Below are 26,169 nucleotides of genomic sequence, written 5' to 3' on the forward strand. Positions count from 1 at the left end.
TTTACATGATAGGCGAAATGAAAATGACCGAAATGAAATCTCAAAGCAGCATGAAAAAGGTTTTGTTCACATGCCATCTCATTGTGGCTGCTTTTGTTTTCGGGCGAAAGGAATACATCCTCTACGCATGAGTGATTTTTGCGCCTGTAACTAGGCTACTGAGTACGCTGAAAATAAAGCTGGTTGACATGCATTGTACAATAAAACGTGCAATTCCAAAGTGTAATCATTTCTGAAATAGATCATGTACTTTCAAAACTCTTTTGGGTTAATGACATTACAAGTTCAGAGTAAATTCACTTGTGTTTTTCCAACTTAATTTATGGACTGATTAATTAAATGATTATATTGTTCTTTATTAGTACCGGTAGCCTACTAGGCTACATCAGTGCATGTCTTTTGCATCTCTCAAATGATTGCAGATAATACTGGCAACAAGTCTTTTCAAGTTATTGTGTTCAGTCATTAGGCTCATCATGAACATTAGTAGTTCTGTGGAATACAAACAAAGTGGACGTGGCTAGGTTTACGGAACTAGCGAGTAAACCTTAACTTCAGGCCTAACCTTAACTAGGCCTTCCCCTAGCTTAACTCTGACAACACCTGTGACGAAGTTTGTTTTTTTAATCACACCAGCGCCGTAGAAATAGCTTCTCTGAAACAAAATACATCTGACACTCAGTCTTGAGAAAGGTAGCCTATTAGGGCGTGTTGATTTAATTTATTTTGGAACTTTGCTAGGGAACGTATATAAAAACATGTGTATAGATATCTATAATTGAAATCCAAAAATTATTATTCGATTAAACAAGATTTAGCTTGGTAAATTTAGGTTTATTTAAAATACAACAAATAAAAAAAAAATTGTTTCGATTATGGTCATTTTTTAGTTATAAGTTCTTCAATTCCATATAAATATGACTTTAAATTGTTTCTAATTTGTTATAGTCTTCATTTAAAGATACTTTTTCAGCTTTCAAGATTTTTTTTATATTAGATGCCAGGCGCGGATTTATGGGGGGGCAAGGGGTCCGCCCCCCCGAAATTTTGTGAGAAATTGTTGAAATTGTATGTTTCCGCATCAAATGGTTTGATATGCTTCTAAACACCTGATATTAGTCCCACGGGGGACTTAACTTATCCCGGGGGGAAATAATTTCTTGTTATTATTATGGTTGAAATTATCCATCGAACAGACTCCGTATTTTCTTTCATACAACTTCAAATACATTTCAAAAGCAACATTTGTTGGAGCTGACTCAGCTGAAATCAACGCTGAGCCAAATGACGTCAGTTGAAACAATCTGAAACCTTGAATGGCTGTTTTATAGTTTTTAGTCTTCATTATTTTATTTACAATTTCAATCAATTACCGTACATGCCTGCAAACATGCAAATATCGAATTGGTCATGGACACTGCATAGTGCATACGGGGTTTTAAACCAGATTTCAAGTTTACTTTCAAGATTAAAATATTTGCATTAACTTGTTGAAAATAAATTTAATAACGATGGCTTCTAAGAAGGGGACAAGACAAGGGACTTTGACGCATATGAGCAAACTTATTGGAACAGGTCAAGAGATGTTGCCTTCTGAGCTTCCCATTCTGAGATGTCTTCTGAGATATGGGCTACTGTTGAGAGAACGAAGCTGTGAGGATGTGAGAAACTACACTCTATCCAATCTGGCAATGGACATATCCCCTGAATTATTGAAAAGATGGAGCCGAGCAAATTGTTGTTTTATATTCCTAATTATTACGTGCCGACCCGCAATCTTAAAAAAGATTCATTTGAGCTGGGAACAGGCAAAAGATATATCTCTTGGAAGAGGAAAGATTCAAGTCAAAGAAGCATTTATTGCAAAGCTTGACAGGCTTCTTGATATCCTGAATTGTAAATGCTTCTTGTTCCGTGTTCCGAGTTTGGTTGCTCAGCAGATATTGGCAAAATACAAATTCACATAATATGTACGTGGACGTGCCCAAAGGAAAAGAAGATTCCAGGGAAAGAGCTTGCTTTTATCAACGGCCAGAGAAATAAGATCGGATCAATTGGGCCACATCAGATTGCCTTGCCAGATATAGCCTACCTATAGTCTGGGAGCCAAACTAAGTTTTTTTTACTGTTGATTTTGGTAGCCAAGGGTCTCTATTTTCAGAAACTGCTTGATGACATGTTGTCACCTTTGGGCAATTTGAGAAATTCAAGATGGCGTCCAAGGTGGCCGCCATTACCTATAAACGACCATAACTCCCTATCCATTCACCTTAGGAAGGTGATTTTTGTCTCTATACCTAGGTTGTAGGGGTCAAGCTATCCATTAGAACTAAGTATTACGTTAATATCGTATTACATAATGGTAATATCCAAGATGGCGTCCAAGATGGCCGCCATTACCTATAAATGACCGTAACTCCCTATCCATTCACCTTAGAAAGGTGATTTTTGTCTCTAAACTTAGGTTGTAGGGGTCAAGCTATCCATAGAACGAAGTATTATCTTAATATCGTATTACATACATAATGGTAATTTCCAAAATGGCGTCCAAGATGGCCGCCATTACCTATAAATGACCATAGCTTCCTATCCATTCACCTTAGGAAGGTGATTTTTGTCTATACCTAGGTTGTAGGGGTCAAGCTATCCATTAGAACTAAGTATTATTTTAATATCGAATTACATACATAATGGTAATTTCCAAGATGGCCGTAAAAGGTAAAGGGGGGTCCCATCAGCCTTGATTCAAGTGTCGGGTATGAGAAGATAAGGTTTTCATTGTACTAAACCTTCGGCACTAAGGAGAGTAGGGTGGCCAGTTCCTTTCTCTCGGCCGCCTTTACTTCAGCAACTACGCCCACCCAATTTATTACACCCTGGGTAGAGGTGAGCGGTGTTTTTCAACAACCAGCTGAAGCCGGTAGTCAAACCAGGTTTGCATAATTGGAAAGCCAACAACGTTGCGCCATCCCACCGCAATTTGTGTGAAATTCATGGCCGTAGTAACACTAAATTATCTTACATACTATTCTATGATGTCAGGTTATAGCAACCCGATTATAGCAGGCGCAAAATATTGTGTATTTCATGTTAGCAGAGTTGCAACTACAAGCACGTGAACTGCATGGAGTAGTACCGTGGCATCCATATTTTATTTGACGTCGTATACCATCTCTGGGGCTAGTTCGACTTCATCAGGTAGGGTGACTGGTTGAAGGGACTTGTTTTGGTCATCCTTTACCCAACCATATTTCGTTTGATCTATCGAAGTGTTATGAATGCAGTAGCCTTCCCAATTTTGAAATAGGAGACGACGGTGTCACAGCCAGAAAGTGCATGTGCCGTGAGTAGTCATTTGACTACCTGACAATGCTTCTGTACAGTTTTTTTCCTATATCAAGCACCGCGCTTTCTTTGATTGGGGACTCCATCAATACAACATTCTTGAGATTTGCCATGTGATGATAATGCAGCAACAGTACAAAGATGTCAGTGTCATTGGCAACGACAGTGATTTTGCTTTCTGCATTTTGCGAGGCACCACTCAAGACCTGTTGAACAATGACGTTATCTGTTTCTTCGTGTGAAGTTAACAGATCTGCCCGTGAGATGACAATTCCACCTTCACTGATTTCGATCGGCACCGGATCTGCTCCTGTTACCACTAACTTATGATGTTGTGTGTTGTCCTCATGAAACTTCTCATCCTGGACAAAATCATCAACTATCAGTTGCTTCTTGTTTTTGGAAGAGGTTAGTAGAACCTTCTGCGCTGCCAGCAACTCTATCAGACACCTCAACTTGGAGAATTTTCTTTAAGGTAGATTTAGATTTCACAACCCTCATATCTCCAGTATCATCAAACATGGATGTTGAAACTGACGCAAGTTCATGACCAAGCACAACCTTGTCCCGCCCAATAACCTGCAGGCAAATCACCCTTGCGTAAATCTGGTTTGGGACAATTAAACGACGTGTGAGACTATCACTCCCGAATTCTTTGTAGCCTATGCTTCATGCAACTCAACTGAATTCAGGAAGCCGGACGAGTCTTTGATCATTACAACAAGTGATTCAAAGGCACAATCAATGTTAGTTTGGCTATCAGACTTGGTTGCAGCTGAAGCCACATTTTTTCTGACAAGAAGCTTTTTCGGCAATCCACATGATACCTTGCATCAGCTGCGTGAAGGTCACTTACAGTGATATCTACCCTTTGTCGCACAACTTCTGATAGCTCATCTTGACGCCGTTCGCAGGCTTCACGTATAGTTTGCTTGAGTGACTTCTTGCCACCTGCGCTGCCTATTTCCCGACATGAATATGCTGGTCGCCAACATTTAGGGTGTTTCGGATATTTTTCAAGCACACAAGTTTCACCACAAAACAAACAATGTAAGTTACTTTGAAGATAAACCCTGGCAGTGATGACCGTTTCCTGGTCTTAGGCGGAATGTAAAACGAGTAACTTTCTGGATTCTTCCTTTTATGCCTTTGAACCTGGAGGCTTGAAGTGTATGTTGAAGCACAGTTTCTGTGACATTTAACTGTGCATTCAGGATTTTCACTAAATTTTTCTTCAAGAAGTTCATGATACCTGTCCCCATAGATTTTGCTATGCTTGATAAAGTTTTGAATACTGACAGGACCAGTGTCTTTCAACGGTTCAGCCTTATTCTCACATCCAAATTTGGACACGAAAAAGCACTGTTCTCCATTCATGTTTCACTATTGGTGATCGTCATACTATATTATAGGCTACGGGCAGCAGGGCTTGATTAAGGCTGATGGGGGCCCGAGGCACAGCTAAGTTTAGGGGCCCCTATTGGCAATCGCTTTCAATGCAGAGCAGGAGTGCTCAACTGTTACGGCAAAATCGTTACACAATTTGAAATTGTTACTCAAAAATAACAACTGTGGACACACTGGCACAACAACTTTCACTACCTACGCATACGGAACTAATGTCAAAAAATGGGGGGCCCTAAAACCAGGGGGCCTGAGGCCTGTGCCTCATGGTTAATCGGGCCCTGACGGGCAGTACCTAAAAAGATAATAGTGAATTATTAGTGCCCGTCTACTACAAGATGATAGTTACATGGGATTTAGGCTACAGGGAGTTATGCTATGCTCATTTATAGGTAATGGCGGCCATCTTGGACGCCATCTTGGAAATTACCATTATGTATGTAATACGATATTAAGATAATTCTTAGTTCTAATGGATAGCTTGACCCCTACAACCTAGGTATAGAGACAAAAATCACCTTCCTAAGGTGAATGGATAGGGAATTATGGTCACTTATAGGAAATGGCGGCCATCTTGAACGCCATCTTGGAAATTACCATTATGTAATACGATATTAAGATAATATTTCGTTCTATGGATAGCTTGACTCCTAGCCCTACAACTTAAGTATAGAGACAAAAATCACCTTCCTAAGATGAATGGATAGGGAGTTACGGCCATTTTTAGGTAATGGCGGCCATCTTGGACGCCATCTTGGAAATTACCATTATGTAATACGATATTAAGATAATAATTAGTTCTAATGGATAGCTTGACCCCTACAACCTAGGTATAGAGACAAAAATCACCTTCCTAAGGTGAATGGATAGGGAGTTACAGTCATTTATAGGTAATGGCGGCCATCTTGGACGCCATCTTGGAAATTACCATTATATAATACGATATTAAGATAATACTTTGTTCTAATGGATAGCTTGACCCCTACAACCTAGGTATAGAGACAAAAATCACCTTCCTAAGGTGAATGGATAGGGAGCTATGGTCATTTATAGGTAATGGCGGCCATCTTGGACGCCATCTTGAATTTCTCAAATTGCCCAAAGGTGACAACATGTCATCAAGCAGTTTCTGAAAATAGAGACCCTTGGCTACCAAAATCAACAGTAAAAAAAACTTAATACAACAATGCAGGGTCAACCATCCCCGCTCCCGGACTACTAAGCACAACAGGCAGGTCAAAACTTAAAAGACAGAAACGACAAGAAGATGAAAGAAAACTGATTGTGGAGGATTTTGAAACAATTAGGGAAGAGGTTTCAATATCATCTAACAAAACCATGTCCTCCGATGATGAAAATATTGATGATGTTAAATATGTGACATCAAGCACAGAAATGCCAAGCAAATCTTGTAATAAATTACAATAGAATATACATATTGTGGCTATGACGAGCATTAGATATGGTCTTGGGCTACATGCAGCGGCTGCTATGACCACTGCTGCCTTTATGGATAGGGGCTTAATCACACAAGAAGACAAGAGACTTGTAGTTGATCATAGTAAAGTCAAAAGAGCCCAATTAAAAGTCATGGCAACATTAAATGCATCTTCTTTGACGGCCGCCAAGACATGACAAAGGTTCTAATAAAAGCAGACAATTCAGCCAGACAATTCCCCGGCATCATCAAAGAAGAGGACTATTCAGTATGCAGTGAACCAGGAGGAAGATATCTTTGTCATTTCACTCCTGTGAAAGAATCTTCCAACAAAAAACCTGCTGAAGTGATTGCAGATAATCTCATGGATTTTTTCGGTAATAAAGAGATTGAAAAAAGTCTGCAGGCAATTAGAAGCGATTCCACGAACGCTAATACTGGCTGGGCTGGTGGTGTTGTCCATTGGGTAGAAGTGAAGCTGAGACGCAAACGAATATGGTTGATTTGTGCCCTCCACACCAACGAGTTACCCTTAAGGCATTTAATGAAAACAATCGATGGAAAGACCTTGTCTAACAACAAAGGGACAGGTGACATTGGGAAGATGTTAGACATTGCCACAACGCGTGAAGTGGTTACTTCATTTGTTAAACTTCCCATTGCAGAACCCCTTATTGGTTTATCTCAAAATATTATATCTGATCTGTCTACTGGTCAAACTTACGGATATAGAATTACCGAGGCCATTAAAATAGAAAAGCTTCCTGCTGATTTGGCTCTCCTTCAGATTGGTCCTGTGAGCCATTCCAGGTGGCTGACGACAGCAAATAGGGTTTGCAAAACATGGATCTCAATCCATGGCCTTGAAGGCAATACTCTTCATAATTTAAGAATGTTGGTAGAATTTATTGTCCGGGTATATTATCCCTGTTGGTTCAATATTAAAATTAAGTGCTCTTGGATCGAAGGGCCATGTCACATTCTGCGCCAACTCCGGCTAGGCCGGATGCAAAATAAGACAGTAGTGGATGCTGTCATGCCAACCATCAAACCTTCAGCATGGTATGCATTCAGCGAAAACATCATCCAGACTATTTTGTGCTCAGAAGACATTGAGGAGAGAAAAGCTGAAGTACAAAAGATTATAGATCTGAGAGGAGGAGATGATGACACACTAGGAGATGTTTCAGTACGACCCAGAAAGACGCCTTTCATTAACTCAGATGCTTCATCTCTAATTGAGGTAATCGACTGATCCGACAGGGTGTACAATCCACCTTTGACTTGCAAACTTACAATAGCGCAAGTAAAGTGCTTGATTAACGAACCTATGAAAGTTCCACAGTGGCCTTATCATGGTCAGTCAATAGAAAGGTGCTTTAAGCAAGTCACTGAGGCAGCTGGAAAAGTGTATCTGCATGAAAGACGCGAGGGTTGCATCAGGGGCCAAGTAGCGATTCGGCGCATGATGTCAAGGAATGAATCAAAACAAGACTTGATGAATCTTGTTGGTCAAGAAAATACCATTATTTTGTGTTTTGTATTGTCGTTTTATCGTTGGTTATTGCTGTTGGTAATCCTTAATGTTAGTTCATTTGTTTTTGGTAGGCAACTTAATTTTGGTCTACATGTTTTTACATTACTTCACGGAAAAATTACATTAACAAATTGCAATAGCATGCTTATCTTCATACTATAATACTAACGAGTATAATGTTAAATATTGAGAAACAACTGTAAAAATTTTTAAAAATGTGAATCTGGGAAAAAAATAGCTTGTGGAACCTGAAAAATGATCTTTAAAGGGAGAAAAACTTCCTAGCAATTAATAAACACCGTATTATTATGGAATTAAAGAACACATGTCTCATTAGAAACAATAATCGGGGAAAAAAATAAAATGTTTTTATAGGCTATTTGTGGTTTTTTTATCACTATTTAAAACAAACAAAGATTTACCAAGCAAAAGTTTGTTCAATCAAAAAAAAAATTTGGATTTGGTTTATTCATGGCCATACACATATTTTTAAATAAGTTCCCATCTGAAATTCAAAAAAATCATTTTTTCTCTTTAAATTGACACACCTTAGTAGCCTATACATAACACAGGCTACACTAACAACAATAAAAAGCATTCAGTTTGCCTATCCATCATACAAGTTTATTTTTCCATCCACTAGGGGTAGGCTACATTGGCTTGGCCACAGTGAAATTGTTAGTACTTAGTAGCCTATAGGTTTTACAATAAGCAACATGTTAGCAAATACAACATCTCTTTCAACCACTGACTTAGAAGGATTGGTTGTATTGCTGGTTCACAATTACTATAATTGCTCACTATTAAACAACAAGCATTCCAGTCCCAGTTGAAAATATCTATCATTAGGCCTATGATTTCAAAAACAAAAAGCTATTGCACTGATGTAATGTTAAACTTCTCTCTTCCTCCTACACTACAAATAAATACTTAAACAGACCACAAACTACTAGCACTAGGGCTAATCTCGTTGCTAGGATCTCAATGCGGTGTTTATTTTCATCACCCGCAACCGCTTCATTTCGGTTGAAACTACCGACATGAAATCCAGACCGGCACGAATCTCATTTCGGTCATCGCATGTAAATAGACTACGAGTCTGGCAGACTAACCGAAACGGAAAATTTTCATTTCGGGCGCAATGAAACGTCATGTAAACGTAACCTTAGGCTAATTGGGTTCTTGGAACAAATCGAAGGGCTTCTGTGAATGTTTCTCAGTTTCAACGTATCGTTAGTAGTTTTATCTGCTGATATCAACATATCCGGTGAGTTATTGATATTCTTAATATCATTAATCAGTTTGTTTGAAAAGATGCAATGTCTTCAATGTTTCAATGCAATGTCTCATGCAATGTTCCGAAAAGATGAATGAAAAAATGAATGCATTTGCATATTATATATAATAGTAAACTTATTTTTAAACCAATCCCGCAATTTTTTTTCAACTTTTTTCTATGTAATAAAACCCATTTTTGCCCATAAAACCCGTTCTGTTAACCAAAAAGCCCACTTTTGCCCGTAAAAACCTGTGTTTTTTTACAACCCTGTTTAAAGTGCATTATTTTCCCTCACTTTGAAAGTGTAACTGAAAAGTGTCTACCATTTCAAATCGAATTCAATGAAACAAATATGGAAGTCTGATGAATTGCATCTTCCTTGGTTAATTACAGGGTGATCACACCAAGTGTAGACATATATTTATTGAAATAACAGTACATCCAAACTGTAAAAATTTTACAAATATAAAGAAAAATACAAAGAAAAGTATAAATAAACAAAAGGTACTTTGTATTTCAATATATCCTCCCTTTGCCTTCACCAAACGCAAACGCCATAGTCTGTTGTGCACTTAATTGCATGAGGCACGCAGCCACCAGTGTTCTTTGGACAGACAAAAAGTTATTCACTGTCCATGCTGTGCATAATCATCAGAATGACTGTATTTATGCAAAGAATAAAGAAGATATCCCACTGAATAAATGGCTGATGTTCCAGAGACAGAAACCAGCATCTGTGATGGTTTGGAGTGGGATAACTTCAACTGGTGAAAAAACTCCCCTCTTCTTCATTGAAGAGGGAGTAAAAGTTAATCAACATGTTTATTTGAAAATGTTGAGGGAGAAATTGATTCCCTGGATCAATGCAACATTTGGAGAAGACGGAATGACTCTTCAACAAGACGTGACTACGTACCACACAGCGAATCTTATCTAGGACTGGTGTAAGGAGAATATGGCAAGGTTTGGTCAAAGGAATTATGGCCTCCATCCTCTCCTGCTTTAAACCCAGTGGACTTCGCAATATGGAGTATCTTGGAGAGTGAAGCCTGTTCTTCAAATCATTCAAGCATTACAGCTCTGAAGACAAAGTTGCGCACTTGGGAAAAAATATCATCACACCTCATACCTGCCTCATGCAGTCAAGTGCACAACAGAATAAGGCGTTTGGTGAAGGCAAGGGGAGGATATATTGAAAAATAAGAGTACGGTACATTTTGTTTATTTATACTTTTCTTTGTATTTTTCTTTATACATATGTGTAATTTTTTTCCTGTTTGGATGTATTGTACGGTACTGTTATTTCAATAAATATTTGTCTACACTTGGTGTGATCACCCTGTAATTATTGAAATTCTGAACAGCTAACAACTGTATTTTATGTGTCTGATTTTGTTGACACTGAAATCAAATCTTCTGCTTTAACGTGTTCGTGGATTACTGAAATCATATCAAAATTTGGTTGTGAGCTTTGTTAATGATGTTGGCATGTGAAGCTTGTGTTTCAGTTTTTATTGTTTGCTCTACAAATAATAATTTCTTTAATACGGTCTTTATGTTTTTTCCTCTGCAACACATCAAAGCATGGCAAAGAATTGAAAGTTTTATTGGTTCCAAAACCTCATATAAAATCTCTGTCAGAAGCTAATCTTAAGAGAGTTGGACAAGAAGAAACTTATCAAGCAGATGAACATGAAACAACAAATGATCTGGAGAATGGTGGCAAGGAAAACAAAACCATTTTTGAATCGTCTCCTTCAAAAACCAGCTATCTTATTGTTGATAAACCTTTAATAGTGGAAAGTCGAAGCTTGTCTGTTGATGTTTTGGATATAGAAGATGATAAAAGTATCAAGAGTCAAGATTCAATCAAAAATAAAACATCAAAATTAAAGTATCGTATTTTTTGTGTGGCTAGGCCAAACAAGAAAAAAATGAAGTCATTATTTCGTCATCCAAAACCTAAGCTTTCGGCCACTTTGAAGGTATCAGAACCAGTCATATGCAAAACTATTCATGCAGCTGCAAACGATGATTACTTGGTACCGATAGTTAGTACCATTGTCCCTCCTCAGTGTATCTCCAGGTCTGCAGACCAGGAGAACATGTACGATGAGGTTGCTACTGCCGCCAACAATGATGTGGAAGAGGTATGTGATATGAATCAGCTTCATGTTCGTTTTTTCAGTTTATTATTATCTGTCGCTTTTGTTTTTGTTAATTTTACGGCATGCTTGCGCAAGTGTGTAACTGTATGAACAGTATTGCTTGCCATATCATCTTCGTAAATTGTGTGTTTGCTTGTTATGTTTCTTAATTTATAATCATAACCCTCATTACATATAACCTTATATAATGGAGTTAGCTTTTTTTCCTGCTTACCGTTGGGACAATATACACTAAAGTTGGTTGATCAATGAAGCGAGAAGTGGTGGTGCATGATGAGGAACATTGAATTGTTATTCTTTTGTCAGATTTGACTTAGGTCTTAAATCGTTAATGCGAACTACTTCACATAGCAATTTCTTTACTCAATATTTTTGTGAGCTGAGATATCGGATGAGTGTGGTCATTTTTATTCTGTAAACCATACCATTGGAATATGTTTTTTGCAGAATCAATAAAACATGATGATCATCATCATAATCCATCGTCGGTTTGTTCCCCACTAGTGGGGGTGATCTGTTTGAATAATACCAGTGCATTTATTTTTTTACATTTATCAGTCAGTCCGACCATTTTTGGTAGAAACTTATTTAGATAAATGAGGTGCCAGTCAAGCGGTGAAACTTTTGTTAAACAGTCTGAAATTACTTCATCCTCCATACCAGCTTTCCTACAAAGGAGTTATCAGCCCCACCTCGTAATTTGGACTAGGTCTACCAGGAATTGGAAACATTTTTAGCTTGCATCAAACAAACCATACCTTGTGACCACAGAAATAGCTACACCTCATGTTGTGATGCGGAGTCGGAGTGTCTCTATCAAACTTTTTTTAGTTCTTCAGATAGTCAAACAACATCTTCAGTTTCAACTGCTCTCCAAGAGAGACTTGATAATTTTTCAAATAATTTAAGGTTCGAATTCAAATTCTGAATTGCCCATCTAATCATTCCTAATTGTTGTCACTTCCAGCCATGTTTGAACTGCAATAAACTTGTAGATATTCTTCATTGTCGTGATCAATGACGCAATGACACACCGCCATCAATGACGCACTACGCACTGTGACTGGATGCCTGCGTCTTACTCCAACGGACTGTCTTCCCATCCTTGCAGGCATCCAACCTGCTGAGCTTCGCCGTAAAGGAGCCATGATTTCCCTTGCTCGTCGTGCGCTGGACCCCGGCCACTTCCTCCACAGTACATTCCAGCGCCTACCTGGAGGACAGCAGCGACTGAAATCAAGACGCCCATTTGTGCCCGCCGCACGACAGCTTCTGAACAACGTTGAAGATCTTGGAATAAGTGCGGCACACTGGACGAACTACACATGGAACATGGAGTGGCAAAACAACACCTCCCGACTCCGTGATTTCCTACCCGACGTCGATCCCCACCCTCCGGGGATGTCCCTCGCAAGACTTGCGTGGGTCCGGCTTAACCGCCTACAAACCGGCGTCGGTCGCTTTCGTTCAGACATGTGCAGATGGGGCTTGGCTCCTTCACCGGGATGCGAGTGTGGCGCCACAGACCAGACAGTAGATCATGTCCATGACTGCCCAATCCATCAACTACCACATGGAACGCTTGGACTGAAGGCCCTGGATGACGAGACTGTCGAGTGGCTGATGACATCATGCCCAAACATATAGTCCGGAAGAACAGCTCATACGACGAAGAAGAATTGTCGTGATTCGACACACTTTCCCAATTTTTAAATTAACTCCCAAGTGTTTCATTCAACCAACCTTGGATGTTAACAACTTGCCTTGAACATGCAAAACATTCAAATAATTGGATCAACTCAACAAAAACATTCTTTCTGTTATGTTAAATCAGTTATATCACTTGAATTTATTTTTATGTTTCTTCAAGACATTTCAGGTATGAAAGTTATACTTTTTACCACTGCTTTGTTTTTTCAATTCTAAGAAAGAAATTAGGCATTAACGCCATCACTTTCACTATTTACAACCAAAAAGATTCAACCAGATTACTGGAATGTTTTAATGGTGCAGTGAAAGTTTATAATATTGAAAGAAAAATTAATTTTATGCACTATCAACGTCTCTAGCAAAATTCGGTGCTGGTTTGGTAAGTTCCTTTAAGTGCATTTTGACATTGCCGTTGTTCAGAGTGTTCAATAAGGCGATTCGAAATTTCAAAAAGTATGATGACTCAAAATTTAACCTATCAATCAAGCAACCTTTAACCTTTCCTAACACTAATTCAAGGCAGATGTTTTTGTGTTTTGCATAACTTTAAGCATTGAGGCGATTTTATGATCAGGCGTTTGTAACAAGGACAGAGTTGCCAGAAGCTAATTGTTCTAAGAATTTAACTGTGCAAAATTCTAAAAACAGAAAAAATTGGCAACCCTAAAGAGTTAAATTGCAATAAGAACCAGTGTAGTGGCTACTTTTTGTTCAAAAGAAGGTTCAGCGTCTTCTGCGCAATCTTTCACGATCACTCTGGCAACCCTGCTGTTGTTCAGTCAGCAATAAATGTGGCTTATTCAATATTCAACTCTATATCAAGAGTATAATCTCGATCGTCTTAAATCGTCAATCATCTGCTTTGTTGTAGGACTGCAGTAGCAACATAATACGCAGTATAAATAATACACTAACATACAACAACCTCATGCATATGGACGTAGTAACAACTACAAATTAAAAATCACATGGAAATGCACGACTTTAACGTTTACCTATAAAATATGTGCCAAGAAAATTGCAATATTGAACCACATTAACAGAATAAGCAATCAGAACGATATAACCGTGCTCACTAGCAAATATTAAATCGTGGTCATAGCAACAAAGTCGGATTTTGTATTTGCTTTTGGAGTGACTCTCCTTGAAGCTAGTCTAGCTCGAATAAAGCCATCTCGTCGTTGGTAGCCAGCCACGCTTCCGCAGGCGTTGGTCACTTCCCGGATAAGGCGCTTCACAGCCTGAGTATGACAAGGGAAATGAGCGCATTCAAACTTCGTATTCTTTAATTCGTTCAAGGTCAAGTGAGAAGTTAATACGGACTCTGCAGGTGTGGTATACTCCTAATTAATTAACGAGCAGTGAGTCGGTATTCCAGTTTGATTTTGGAGGTATGAATGTGCGGATGGAAACATCACACCAGTGTTGTTGCCCTTACGAATGTCTTCCAAAATTCTCACAGCAAAAGATCGAACAGCAGGGTCGTCATTGCTTACCATCGCTAAAAGGAGGCTCTCACTGTGAGCATGCCACGACTTTATATAAGGAGCAACAACTTCCCGAGTATCCGCAGGAAGAAAATGTAGCAGCTGGACCTGACGGAGAACATGAAATGGGGCATGGTGAATGTATGGCTTGCTTTTTATGTCAAACCACAGTGGAGCATAATTAGTGGCAAGAAATGCTACCAACTTCTGGAGAGCATCAACAATCGTCCCCTGCAGAGTAGGGTGTAACACTTTACACACTTTTTTTACAAATTGCTACTGGCTAGTTATTGTGGTTTGCAAAATTACCTAACTTGATCAAGGGGGAAAAAATTTTTGAAAAAAAAAATCATTTAAGCAGGCCACGCTCCCCATTTTTGTGGCGAAACCCCAGCAACCCCACTATTTGCTATATTTCATCCCACGATGGAGGTAGAGAGCTAATTTTGCCACCAAAAGATGCAGAATACAAAAGTTTATATCCAACTTATGAATGTACCATAGCCCTAAACCCTTTAGTTTTTTCTATAATTGAGAAAAACTGTTTTTGACAGTAAAATTTGCATCTTTCGTAACCAAATGCTTGTATTTCAGGTCATGGCTTAGATGAATGTCATTCAGCCATTACAGATAGCCTTTATTCAAACTCACAACTGTGTAACTAGTACAGTCATTGAACAGAAGACAGTATTGTTGTTCTCAAACTTTTTCACAGAATTGAATCAGTATAATTTTACAAGTTTCCTTCACCAATATACAGCACTGTGCACTGGTATACAAAATTTTATGATGTTTATCTCAAAATTGATTACAAAGATGTAAGAAGTCGAATAATGAATTTTCCCCAGGTCACCAAAATAATGCTTTTTAAGCTGGTTAAGTAATTACCTCAGGTTTTAAAACTGCTGGTGTTAAATATCACATCAAAATATACTCAGCAATATGTCTGTGATAGAAACTCTTTCAGCATTACTTAAATGTATATATTAGACTAGCCGAATCGGACTAGCCGAAACAGGCCATTTCGCCCCTGCACAGTGCACAGACCATTGAAGAACAAAGGTTATTTGCTCTTGTCCAATGTCTTCAAGAGTTCATCCAAAAGAGCTAAGACTTCTTTTAGATCAGCGCTCAGAACGTAACATGGTGATTGGTGGTGTTGATGTGGCTGTCTGAAGCAAATACATTTGAAGCAAATACAAAACAGAACTCTCAGAACTTGCCATAAACACGCTAGTGATGATTTTGATCTTACTGGTAACAGTGATGAATTAGAGACATCTTTTGAAGAGGAAATGCCAAAGTCATCATCCAGTGAATTTGAGTGTATGAGTGGCAGTGAAGAGGAAATTGCTTCAACATCATCACACCTTGTGAGTTCTAATGTTTATAATTTAACAGATAAAAGACTTGCATCCCAGTGCCGTACAAGGTTCATCAGTTGTCTTAAAAATGAGAAGCTTCATGAAAGCATGTAATGCTTCTGAGCCAGCGAAGAAATGCTTCATTGACCACAGTGAGAAATGGCTGAACCCAAAGACAGCTGTGTTGGGTGCACTGCATGCCAACATTGATGTATCTAGGATTTCAACAGCAAATAAAGCAGACACCAAAGCTCTGTTGTGGTCAAACCGTCCGCTGGCGGCATTTATGGATGCAACTTCTGCATTTTCACTATATCTGACACCAGGGAGTAAGGATGATTAGGAAGTGTTTCGAAACAACAATACTTCTTGTGATCGATTGATAGGCCACGTGAAGGAAACAATTAATAGCAAAAAATTCGTGACACAAGTGATGTTGACATACAGACAAAGAGTTACATTAACAATGCATACTATTCGCAATGAGAAATTAACAGGACAATGTACTTTGTCCAGCACAGTGGTTCTCAACCTTTTTGTCTTGGTGGGACCCCTTTTGGTGCCTTCGAAGCAGTCGCAGACCCCTAACAATTTCTATTTGAAATTTTGGTATATCGCGTCTCCTTATGGAATCATATGTTATATAAGTTTCGAAGGAACACACTGAGAAGAATTTGCTGAATTCGCAACGCACTTGACGATTGATGAAATTATGTTATGACTTATGAGCTATAATTTGTTGGCACACAGGATCAAACATCAGTAATCTATATGCTGAGGATGTTTTTCTATAAATTTTATTAAAAGTTAATAGAATACTTGTGACCGTTACAAAGAATTTCTCTCTTTTTTCATTTGTAATCAATATTAATTCGTTATAATCACAGTCATTGCAAAATATGTGAGTTGCATTTCCAAGTTAATCATTGATCAACAATCTGCTGTCTCAAAAGAATTAAGTTGAACATAGCCAACATTGCTTTATTAAAAGGTTTAAGTCATTTATATGATATTTTTTAGTTAAAAAATCAAACCTTTGTGCAATGTTTTTTGCAATTTTAAACGACGCACCAGTGGGTTGCAACTTACAGTTTGAGAATCACTGTAAGCTAATATGATACATAAACAAAGCACAAACAATTTTTAAATTTCGTAATTTATCAATCATGCTGAAAACTCGAAAACTTTCGCGGACCCCCGGTTGAGAACCACTGGTCTAGCATGTATTGTATAGTTTTGTGTTGATTGTTTCCTGCCTCATTATTGAATAAAACATCACTGTTCTTATACAGCTTACAAGTTTGATTTATAAAGGTTATGTTTTTAATGACTGAATGACAATCGTGCCAGCCAAGATCTGAAATACAAGCATTTTGCTTCAAAAATGACAGATTTTACTCTCAAAACAGTTTTTCTCAATTATAGAAAGAAGTAAAGGTTTTAGGGCTGTAGCATGTTCATAAGTCGGATAGAAACTTTGGTATTCTGCATCTTTTGGTGGCAAAAGCAGCTCTCTATCTCCACCAGAATACGAGATATAGCAAATTGTGGGGTAATGGGGATTTCGCAACAAAAACGGGGAGCGTGGCCTGCTTAAACAATATTTTTTTTCCAAATTTTTTTTCCATTGATCAAGTTAGGTCATTTCGCAAACCACAATAACTAGCCAACAAGTAAGTTGGTCGGAGCGTTACACCCTACGTGCAGAGCATGCTTTGACTTGCAAAGACGACATAATCGACATGCGAGTGTAAGCCATCGTGAATGAGAAATTGGACCGGGCTTCAAATGCTTCAAGCTGTCTGAAATGTTTCCACCTTGAATTGATGTTACAGAAAGAAGAAGATATCTTTGATCTGTGGAAAGATCAGAGATAATCTCAGGTGGTACTTGTAATTTTGGGCCTTCAATTGGCAGAAATTTTGCATCTCACTAAGGTCTTCAACATGCGGCAGAATTTTTCCGATTGGCCCTTTGAAGGAAGCACTTCCAGAAGTTGCTCCATCAAGCTTTTGGAATAAATGTCGCAATGGGAGCTCATTGGTATACAACATGCATATATTCCATTGGAGACGGTGGCCAATGTGTCGTTCACACCTGGCAATTATTCCATTATTTTTCCCAGTATTAACAGCAGTGGAGTCTGCTCCTACAACCAACCAGTTGTCGATGAGGTAATCCTCCTTTAAAAATTTCGTTATTTCAACAGCTGTAAGCTCTGCAGCTTTCCCAAAAGGTGTGACATGTCCAATGCATTGGCCTCCCGGTTCTCCAACTAAAACTATGTGCTCTTGCTTTATTTGTTTCTGCCTAAAAACCCCATCCTCTTCTTCTACAGTAACAGTTTCAATCTCCTTTCTCGAAGAAGATACCCTGTAACTTTTCCTCTCCTCTTTTCTCTCGATCTACTTCTGATTCTCTCTTGCGAACCTTTTCCACTTCCCTCCGGATCTTGCTTTGGTCTACTATCATTGAAGGGTCGTCTGGTGAAATAAATCCGACATCAATAAGTGTAGCATTTACCAAAGCAGCAGCTTCTCTTTGACTTGTACCCCATCGCATTACTTCCCTTGCGACTGTTGGAAGTGGTAATCGCATTTGATGTCCTGGAAAAAATGTGGTTTATTAATTATTGTAATAAGGAGGAATCTGTTTGTCGTATATGATGTACATAAATTATGTTACTTCTAAAAGATAAACCAGAACTAGCATATGCAATTTGAATAAAATTTGACTGAAAACTCAATAATAAAACAAACAATTTCTTTTCTTAAAAGGAATATGGGTCTTTTATGAATTATTAAGAGCAACAGGATTTTTACTGGATGTTGTAGCCTACTTGTCTGAAATCAGTTCCTTGCTAAGCTTTAAAAGATAAACATATTTCAATTAATATTACCTTTAACAAACCACAGAATGCGAGGACATCTCGTAGCGTTGGTAGGTCTGCAGTCGGGAGTTCTTTCGAGGGTCCAAAAGAGCTTTCAGCAATTTTAATAGTCTTTGTACAAGTTTTAGGCATAATCTTACTGATACAACAGTCTACAATTATTTAAGCGTTATTAACTGAAAATATAGTTGAAGAGTATGGTACCGTTATAGTTTTGTGATCTTATGACTGCGGTACATACAAACTGTGAAGTAGACTGGAACTCAATAGAACACAAAACTTTTTCTAACACTGAATTAATTTCGAATATTGAAATTCTTAGGCCTTGTAGGCTACTTCATTAATCTGTAACAAACTCTACATTTTATACAATTTGTCATCGTGATTCAGTAATGTTTTAGCACCGAGCAGAAATTAGGCTACATCAAAGCAATCACCTGCAGAAATCCTAATATTTTCGAACGACAACCGCTTCGAGTTTCTCGGGAAAGCTAGGTTACATAACAACTATATAAGTTTTAAACACATATCAGCCTTAATGTTATTCACCAACCTAGAATTGCACTGTAGTAAATATTTCAGCTGAAAACTGCTTCTTGTCTATTTTCTGGAGCTTACTCCCAATCGTTAAATCACTCATTGTGTCGTCACAGACCGCGTTTCCATGGAACTGCGCAATCACAGAGCGCTATTTGGATCACGTGATTCAGGCGTTACGCAATCTAGTTTGGTGAATCGCCGTATCAAAAGTTGTAAATACCTAATCTTTAAACGTTTTGTTACAAAATATTTTACAGGAATGCTCTACATATTGCTACAATCCATGAGCGATAGGTTAAATTTTGAAATTTGATTTTCGAATCGCCTTAGTGTTCAACTATATGTCTTCTTGGGCCAGTTTGTATAATTGCAGTACTGATGAAGATTGAGGACCACTATATTACCGAGTTGGGCTAACTGCGTTATTCAAATTATGCGTTTTGTTGGTTTTACAACAATTAGGAGCAGGTTCCCTGCGTGCAATGCACATGCACGATTGTACAGAGCTGGTTAACGTCTATTCAAAAGCAATTGTTTGCCGTTGTACGAACCAATGGAGTGGAGGGTATCTATCATTCCAGCTTGGGATGTCTCTCCAGACTCTCCCAAGAAACCAATGTAAAACGAAGAAGTTTTTATAAAGTTTTTTATAAACTTCTATTTCAATATTCTCAACAGGTAGTGGAAGCTTCTGATTATTCTCATTTGCCACCAGAACAAAGGCGAAAGAAGCTTCAAAAGATTATTGATGACTTCAAGAAGGAAATAAATAAAGAAGAAGATGGCAGGTGAAATGATACTAATAAGTTATAATGTGTGTTTTTGTTAGCTATACAGTAGGATACACCATTTCCCCCTTGCTTTGGAAATTCAACTTGTGCCATTAAAAAATGGTGACCATTCCAGGTCAGATTCAACCAAAAAATTACCGGATACCTCTACCTCCACTTGCGAACCTATATAAATTTAATTTAGAAAAATCACTATAACTTAAAATTTAAAGACCACTGCCTAATGTTTTGGTAATAAATTTATTGCAACTACTAGATTTAGTTCAAACATGCAAAGAAAATAATCTTTTGAAATTTTTTTACATATTTGTTAGACCACAATCCACAAGTGTAAGAAAAACTAGAGAAAGCCAGGACTAAAACAAGATAAAATCTTCGCAAATTCGAAATGATCCGCAAACATAACTGCAAACAGCATTGACAACTAAATGCATGGACTTAATTTGCTTCATTCCATCACCAGAAGAGTATTCTCAGTTGAGAAGGAGCGATCTTCCTGGTGTCAACACTACCTGACTATTCACTACTGTAGAGAACACCGAGCATTGTTTTTCGCTAACCATACCAGTGTAACCTCCACAGGTAGTGCTGATGGTGGTAGTGTCTGGTAGTGCTGACACCACGAAGATCACTCCTTCTCGACTGTGCATATCCTTGGCGACAGTAAGTTTAGTTGTTTTCTTTCCACAAAGGTAAGGAATCAATTGACTGACAAAAGCAGCGGTTAAGAACTATGTGGCATGACTTAGTGATGCGATACTGATGAGCCCAGCCTAACGTGTGAAACACATATGTCTAATTGTCTATCACTATCAATTCTTGTTACACTCGACTGCCGAGAAACACATGAAGAGTATTCTGTTGCCAACTTTATTCTTCACTCAGAACCAGGGTTGACGGTATTTTACCCAACCCAAAAAAAAAACTGGGTGGGTTTTTTTCAAAAAAAAAACATAAAAAACCCAGAGCATCATATTTGTCCAATTTTTATCAGAAAATTGAAAAAGGGAACCAAAGTACTACAAGGTACTTAAAACAAACTTCAAATTAGGACTTAAGGATGTGATTGTGAAGGAAATTTTCAAGGATAAATTGAAAACACAGTGGATATTTCTGTACACAAAAATCAAGTAATGCCACTTTGTACTACACTAAAACTCATTTATGCAAGAAGGCCTCATAGTTAAACAGCCCTAGTGCATTATTTTATTGAGTTATGCCAGCATGTACTGTGAGTGAGAGGCACTTCATTGGTAAAATGTAGTACTTGAGGTGAAATAAGCATGAATCTACCTTTTTTGCATCTTTTTTAAATAAAACCCAAAAAACCCGTTTTAAAAAAACATGCGGATTGGGCTTTTTTAAAAGAACCCGGGTTTTTCTCAACCCTGCTCAGAACAGTCATTAACAACAATGATGATTTTTGTTCTTTTTGTAGCAGAAAATGCTATGAGGTGTAGTGTGTACTTGAGGTGCTGGTATGGGTGTTACTGTCTGAAAGTGAGAGTTAGGAGCAAAATGGTTGAAGCGCCTGGTTACTCTAATTAAAGAATAAAAGTTTTTAGTATCTACATTTTGAGCTCTATTTTTTGATTAAGTAAAAGTGAAAATATATCATATTATTCACCACCTGTTAGCTAAGTGGTTAGTTACCCACCCGGCTCAACATCACGTGGCGCTGGTTCGAATCTCGGGGTGTGCGCTTGAGCAACACATTCAAAGGACTGTTCTCCGTTCAGCGGCACCTAGTGAATGGAATAATTCCCTGGCAACAACACTTCAACAATCAGAAAACTTCACTTTGTCAATCTCAGTAACCGGCCCTGCGTCAAGAACCTCTACAAGTATGCGAAACTACCAGGAATAACCTATCAAGGCTTTATCAGTCCGAGGATAAAGATTCAAAACCAACCAACTATTCAGATAAGACTTTTGTGAAAGTTGAGATACACCCAAGATCAGCACTCTCACCTATAATATTTGCTATTGTTGATGTGACTGAAAGAATAAAAGATGGCAAACTGAGTGTTTTTGTATGCCGATGATCATGTTCAGGCAAGTGTTAGTTTGAAGGGACTGGAAAAAACTTTGGGCAAGTGAAGGAAGCCTTCGAGATTAGGATTGTGAAGGTACATGTTAAACCACTCAAAAGTGATAGTAAAGGGAGCAGGAGGAACAGTTATTAAGAACAAAGTGGATCCATGTGGTAAAAGAGTGTAGAGCAATTCAATGCAATGCGAGGAGTGTAAAAAGTAAGTATGTGCATTGTGCAAGATAAGCTTACTCCAAAAAGAGCAAAGTATCTTGTTTGTAGGAAATGCACTACTGTGCTGAAGGACCGGATTGAGTGAAGGCTCACAATTAACGTTTTTGCCATTACATTAAAATAGAGACTGAACCCGAAATCAGATAAATGAGGTTATGGATGAGAAACAGCTGTGACAAGAAAAAGATAATTTTGATCAAAGTTCAGGGAATGTGGGGAAATGTTGTGTGGGAGAAAATTTTCATTAAAAATTAGTAAACAGTTTGTCAGACTTATGTGTGGCTTACAACATTGTATGGTATTGAGTCATGAGATTAAGAGAGAGTGGACCAGCAAGCCTGCGAAGAACGGAAAGGGTAATTGTGAGGGCAGTGTGTGAAGTAAATACAAGGAAGACAAATATTGAAAACCTGATGGATATGTTAGAGATGAGGAGGTATGGACCTAGTTGCAAAGCAAATGGAGTAAGATAGCATGGACATGTGCTAAGAAGGCAGGAAAGAAATTTTCTCAGAAAAGCATTAAGATTTGAGGGTGGATGGAAGAATAAATGAGAACGTCCAAAATGAACATCGAAAGAACAGGTGAAGGGTGAAGCAGACAATGTCACCAGAAGGAGAAAGATGTGATAGGAAAGGGTTGAAGACAATCACTGCAAGGAAGCACTCGGCACCACCAAGGAGTGTAAACGTATAGTTAAAAAAAGACTTATAGAAATAAAAGGTCAATAATATATAGATAAAATATTCATCATCAAAATTCGTTTTTGTCTCCACTATTGGAGGTGGCTGCGAGGTTTCCTAGTGGAGGTTTCCTTGCTGTAATTGTCTTCACTCCTATTCTCCATCTCGTTCTGTCCATTGCATCTTCTTTCTTCAGTCCAACTTAGTCTGCCTCATTCTTCACCTGTTCTTACCATGTTCTTTTTGATTGTCCCTGTTTCTTCTTCCCATGTCAGTCAATGCCTTTCGAAGAAAACTTCCTTTCTCCCTCCTTAGCACATGCCCATACCATCTTACTCCATATCCCCTTGCAAGTTGTTCAATATTCTCCCTCGTCTCCAGCATATCCACCAGCTCTTGAGTTTTTTCTCCTTGTGTTTTTCCCACACATTGCTCTCACCATTGCTCTTTCCGTTCTCAGAATTGCAAGTTTACTCTCTTTTAGCACCCATGTCTTACTATCATACAATATTGTGGGCCTCACACAATTACGATAGACACTCCCTTTTATTTCTAACGAAAATGTTTTTCCATGTAACATTTCCCCACATTCCCTGATCTTAGTCAAACCTAGTCTTGCCCTTCTTTTCACACTGTCACTAGGGTGCATCAGCTGCCCCATATTTTTGAAAAATACTAACATCGCATTTCTTCTATTGCCTAAACTGTTAAATCAGTGTGTGAAAATGCTATAAAGTTTCGTTTAGGTATGCCACATGGCCCTAATGTTATTGAACGGTAACTCTTATGCAATTTAACCTCTTTTAACTCAAAAAGTCACGTTCTAGTTCACAACTCCACAAATCACAACTCACGAATTTTACGCCACTATAGTATGCATGTACGGAACAATATTTTATACTAATTGATATTTAGAATATCATAATGATTGGGTTCCGTCCTGTATAGCAGGGTAGGATGCAAAATCATGCAATGCACAAACATTCACGGTCTTGGGTAGCTAAATTAGGCTCTGAATAATCTAGTATTCCAGTAAGCTTAGTTTAAGAATATATATGATCTTGGCCATCCTATGTGCCTTATGTAAAGCACCCGACCTCATGAAATTGACTGGTTGATTTGGATCAAGGTAGCCCAAGCACAAATGAATAAGTTCTTTATAGTCATAACGTTTAAACTTCTCCTGCACTCTGCATAACCTCAGAACATCTTCTTTCAGCTGTAATACTAATACTTTCGCTTCTTCATCAAAATTATATATGTCCATTGTCCAGTCTAGCTAGTTTTTCAGCCCAGCAATGTGGAATCATTTCCCAGTTTTTGCGTAGTCTTACAAACAACATCATGTCAGGGGATTTTGATGTCTCTATTTTTAGCTCATTGAAAACATGAGTGATCACCACTTCACCTATGTGGTGCCTGCATCCAGACCATAAAATGGGTCGATCCAACTGCTGCTCCAGGCTAATACATGCCGCCGATACATGTCCAGTGTTACTTGAAGTGGTATCAAACACTAAATTTACAATGATCTTCGAACAGTCCCGTTGTTCAATCAAATCAGTTGAAACTTTTGCAACTATTTCACCCGTTTTACGGTCTGTTCCAGGTTCATAACTAGGGATGCTCAGAATTTTCATTTCCTTTGTAGTGCCAGCTGCTATAACTGCTCGCTCCTCTTTCTCATTTATATCAGTTAGTTTGCATTGCAGCTTCGTATCCCAATTGGGGATAACAGTTTTGGTGCATTCCATTTTTCTTTCACATAACTTGCTATTTCTTTCCCACCTTTCGTCTGGTGCGATCCGCTGAAGAATATGATGTCACTACCTTCGATGTGTCACCTCCAACTTCTTTTATAAAAGCTTCTGTAGCTGGGGTCATTTTTATGCAGCCTAGCTTTCTGCAGCCTGCTGAGCTGGGGTCATTTTTATGCGTGTCGCAAGAGATATATACTAGCTTTTGGGACTGTAAAATATCATGAGGTATACATGCCATTGCCTGTGTACCTATTACCTTTGTACGTTTGTGGCTTTGGATAGCCTTTGCTTGATCTGATGAAGTACATGTATCTTCACTTTCACTATCGTCTAAGACTGCTGTGCTGGTGTTTGCACTCATATCAGAAAGTGCTTTTTCATGACGTCGAGTCTCAGCCTACTTGCGTGCTTGGCAGCGCTGAACCAAATAAGCTTGTTTCTTATCACACGACCCAAAACTGACTACTCTATCAGTTTGCATGGATTTTAGGAACTTTATGTCATCTTCATTTTTGATCAGTTTTTCAACATCTGTAGGCCACAGTCGAAAAGTCTGACAAACTCAAATTACTGGCTTCTAATTTCTTCATCACTAATGGAGTTTGTCTTCTGTTAGCTGGAATGTCACGAAATTTCTTATTGCCATCTAAGGCATAAAGTTCGGTGACCATTGGAATGTTGGCTTTATATTAAAATGGAATGATTTTTGATAGAACAATTTTAGAAGCCTGAAATTTAGTTCGATTGGTTTTGGCTCCATCTTCAATGTGATGCAGCATGCAACATAATACTTGCATAGACGATGGCAGTTTGCTCCCTGTAATTTCTGCATCATCAACAGACAGTCCTTTACCTACACCAAAAATGTTTGAACATTGTCGAGTTTTTGGTGTTTGGGTGGGTGATTTCACACCTGTTCCACTTGTTTTCAACAGAGTTGGTGGTGAATTTGACTCATCCAAAGATATATATATTATATTTACTTCAATCACTGTTAGTTAAAAATTCACCTGATATCACAATAAAAGCAATTTTAAGCAACAGAAAATGCTGAAAAATGGAGGATTCACAAAGCGAAAATTAAATGCACTGGATATCTATCTGAAAACTAGGATGTTGAATACCAAACCTAACTGGTATCTACCATACCTGAACCTATCCTATTTTGCACTATATAATATAACAACGAAAATCAGAAATATTACCTTATTACAATTTATTTGAGCACCTAGCAATTTAATTGCACAAATGTTACTGGATCAGGGTTGCCAGATTTAAATTTGATGTTCTGCCAAACAGTGTCCAAAAATCTTCCAAAATCATTATTAATCTGCCAAACCAATTGTGCTTAGTTTACCCTTATATAAACTGAAATGAAACCCACTAAAATAAACTCATATGCTTTCCATTTTTAGATGTCATAGTTACTTTGTTAAAAGCAAATGATTACAACCGAAACATAATCACCATTTATTTCACAAACAACAAGATAGAACCACAATTTTGT

General features: G+C 38.2%; 1 protein-coding gene across 1 annotated transcript in view; it reads left to right on the forward strand.

The window, feature by feature from the left end:
* LOC145774401 (formin-binding protein 1-like) overlaps positions 1 to 26,169 on the forward strand; it is a 148,960-nt gene that overhangs the window by 99,180 nt on the left and 23,611 nt on the right. The window contains exon 8 of the mRNA XM_082585650.1: positions 19,841 to 19,950. Within this exon, the coding sequence (XP_082441776.1) occupies positions 19,841 to 19,950 (110 nt within the window). The remainder of the gene's footprint in view (positions 1 to 19,840; positions 19,951 to 26,169) is intronic.

Source organism: Aplidium turbinatum, chromosome 7, assembly GCF_918807975.1.
Source record: "Aplidium turbinatum chromosome 7, kaAplTurb1.1, whole genome shotgun sequence".
Classification (NCBI taxonomy): Eukaryota; Metazoa; Chordata; class Ascidiacea; order Aplousobranchia; family Polyclinidae; genus Aplidium; species Aplidium turbinatum.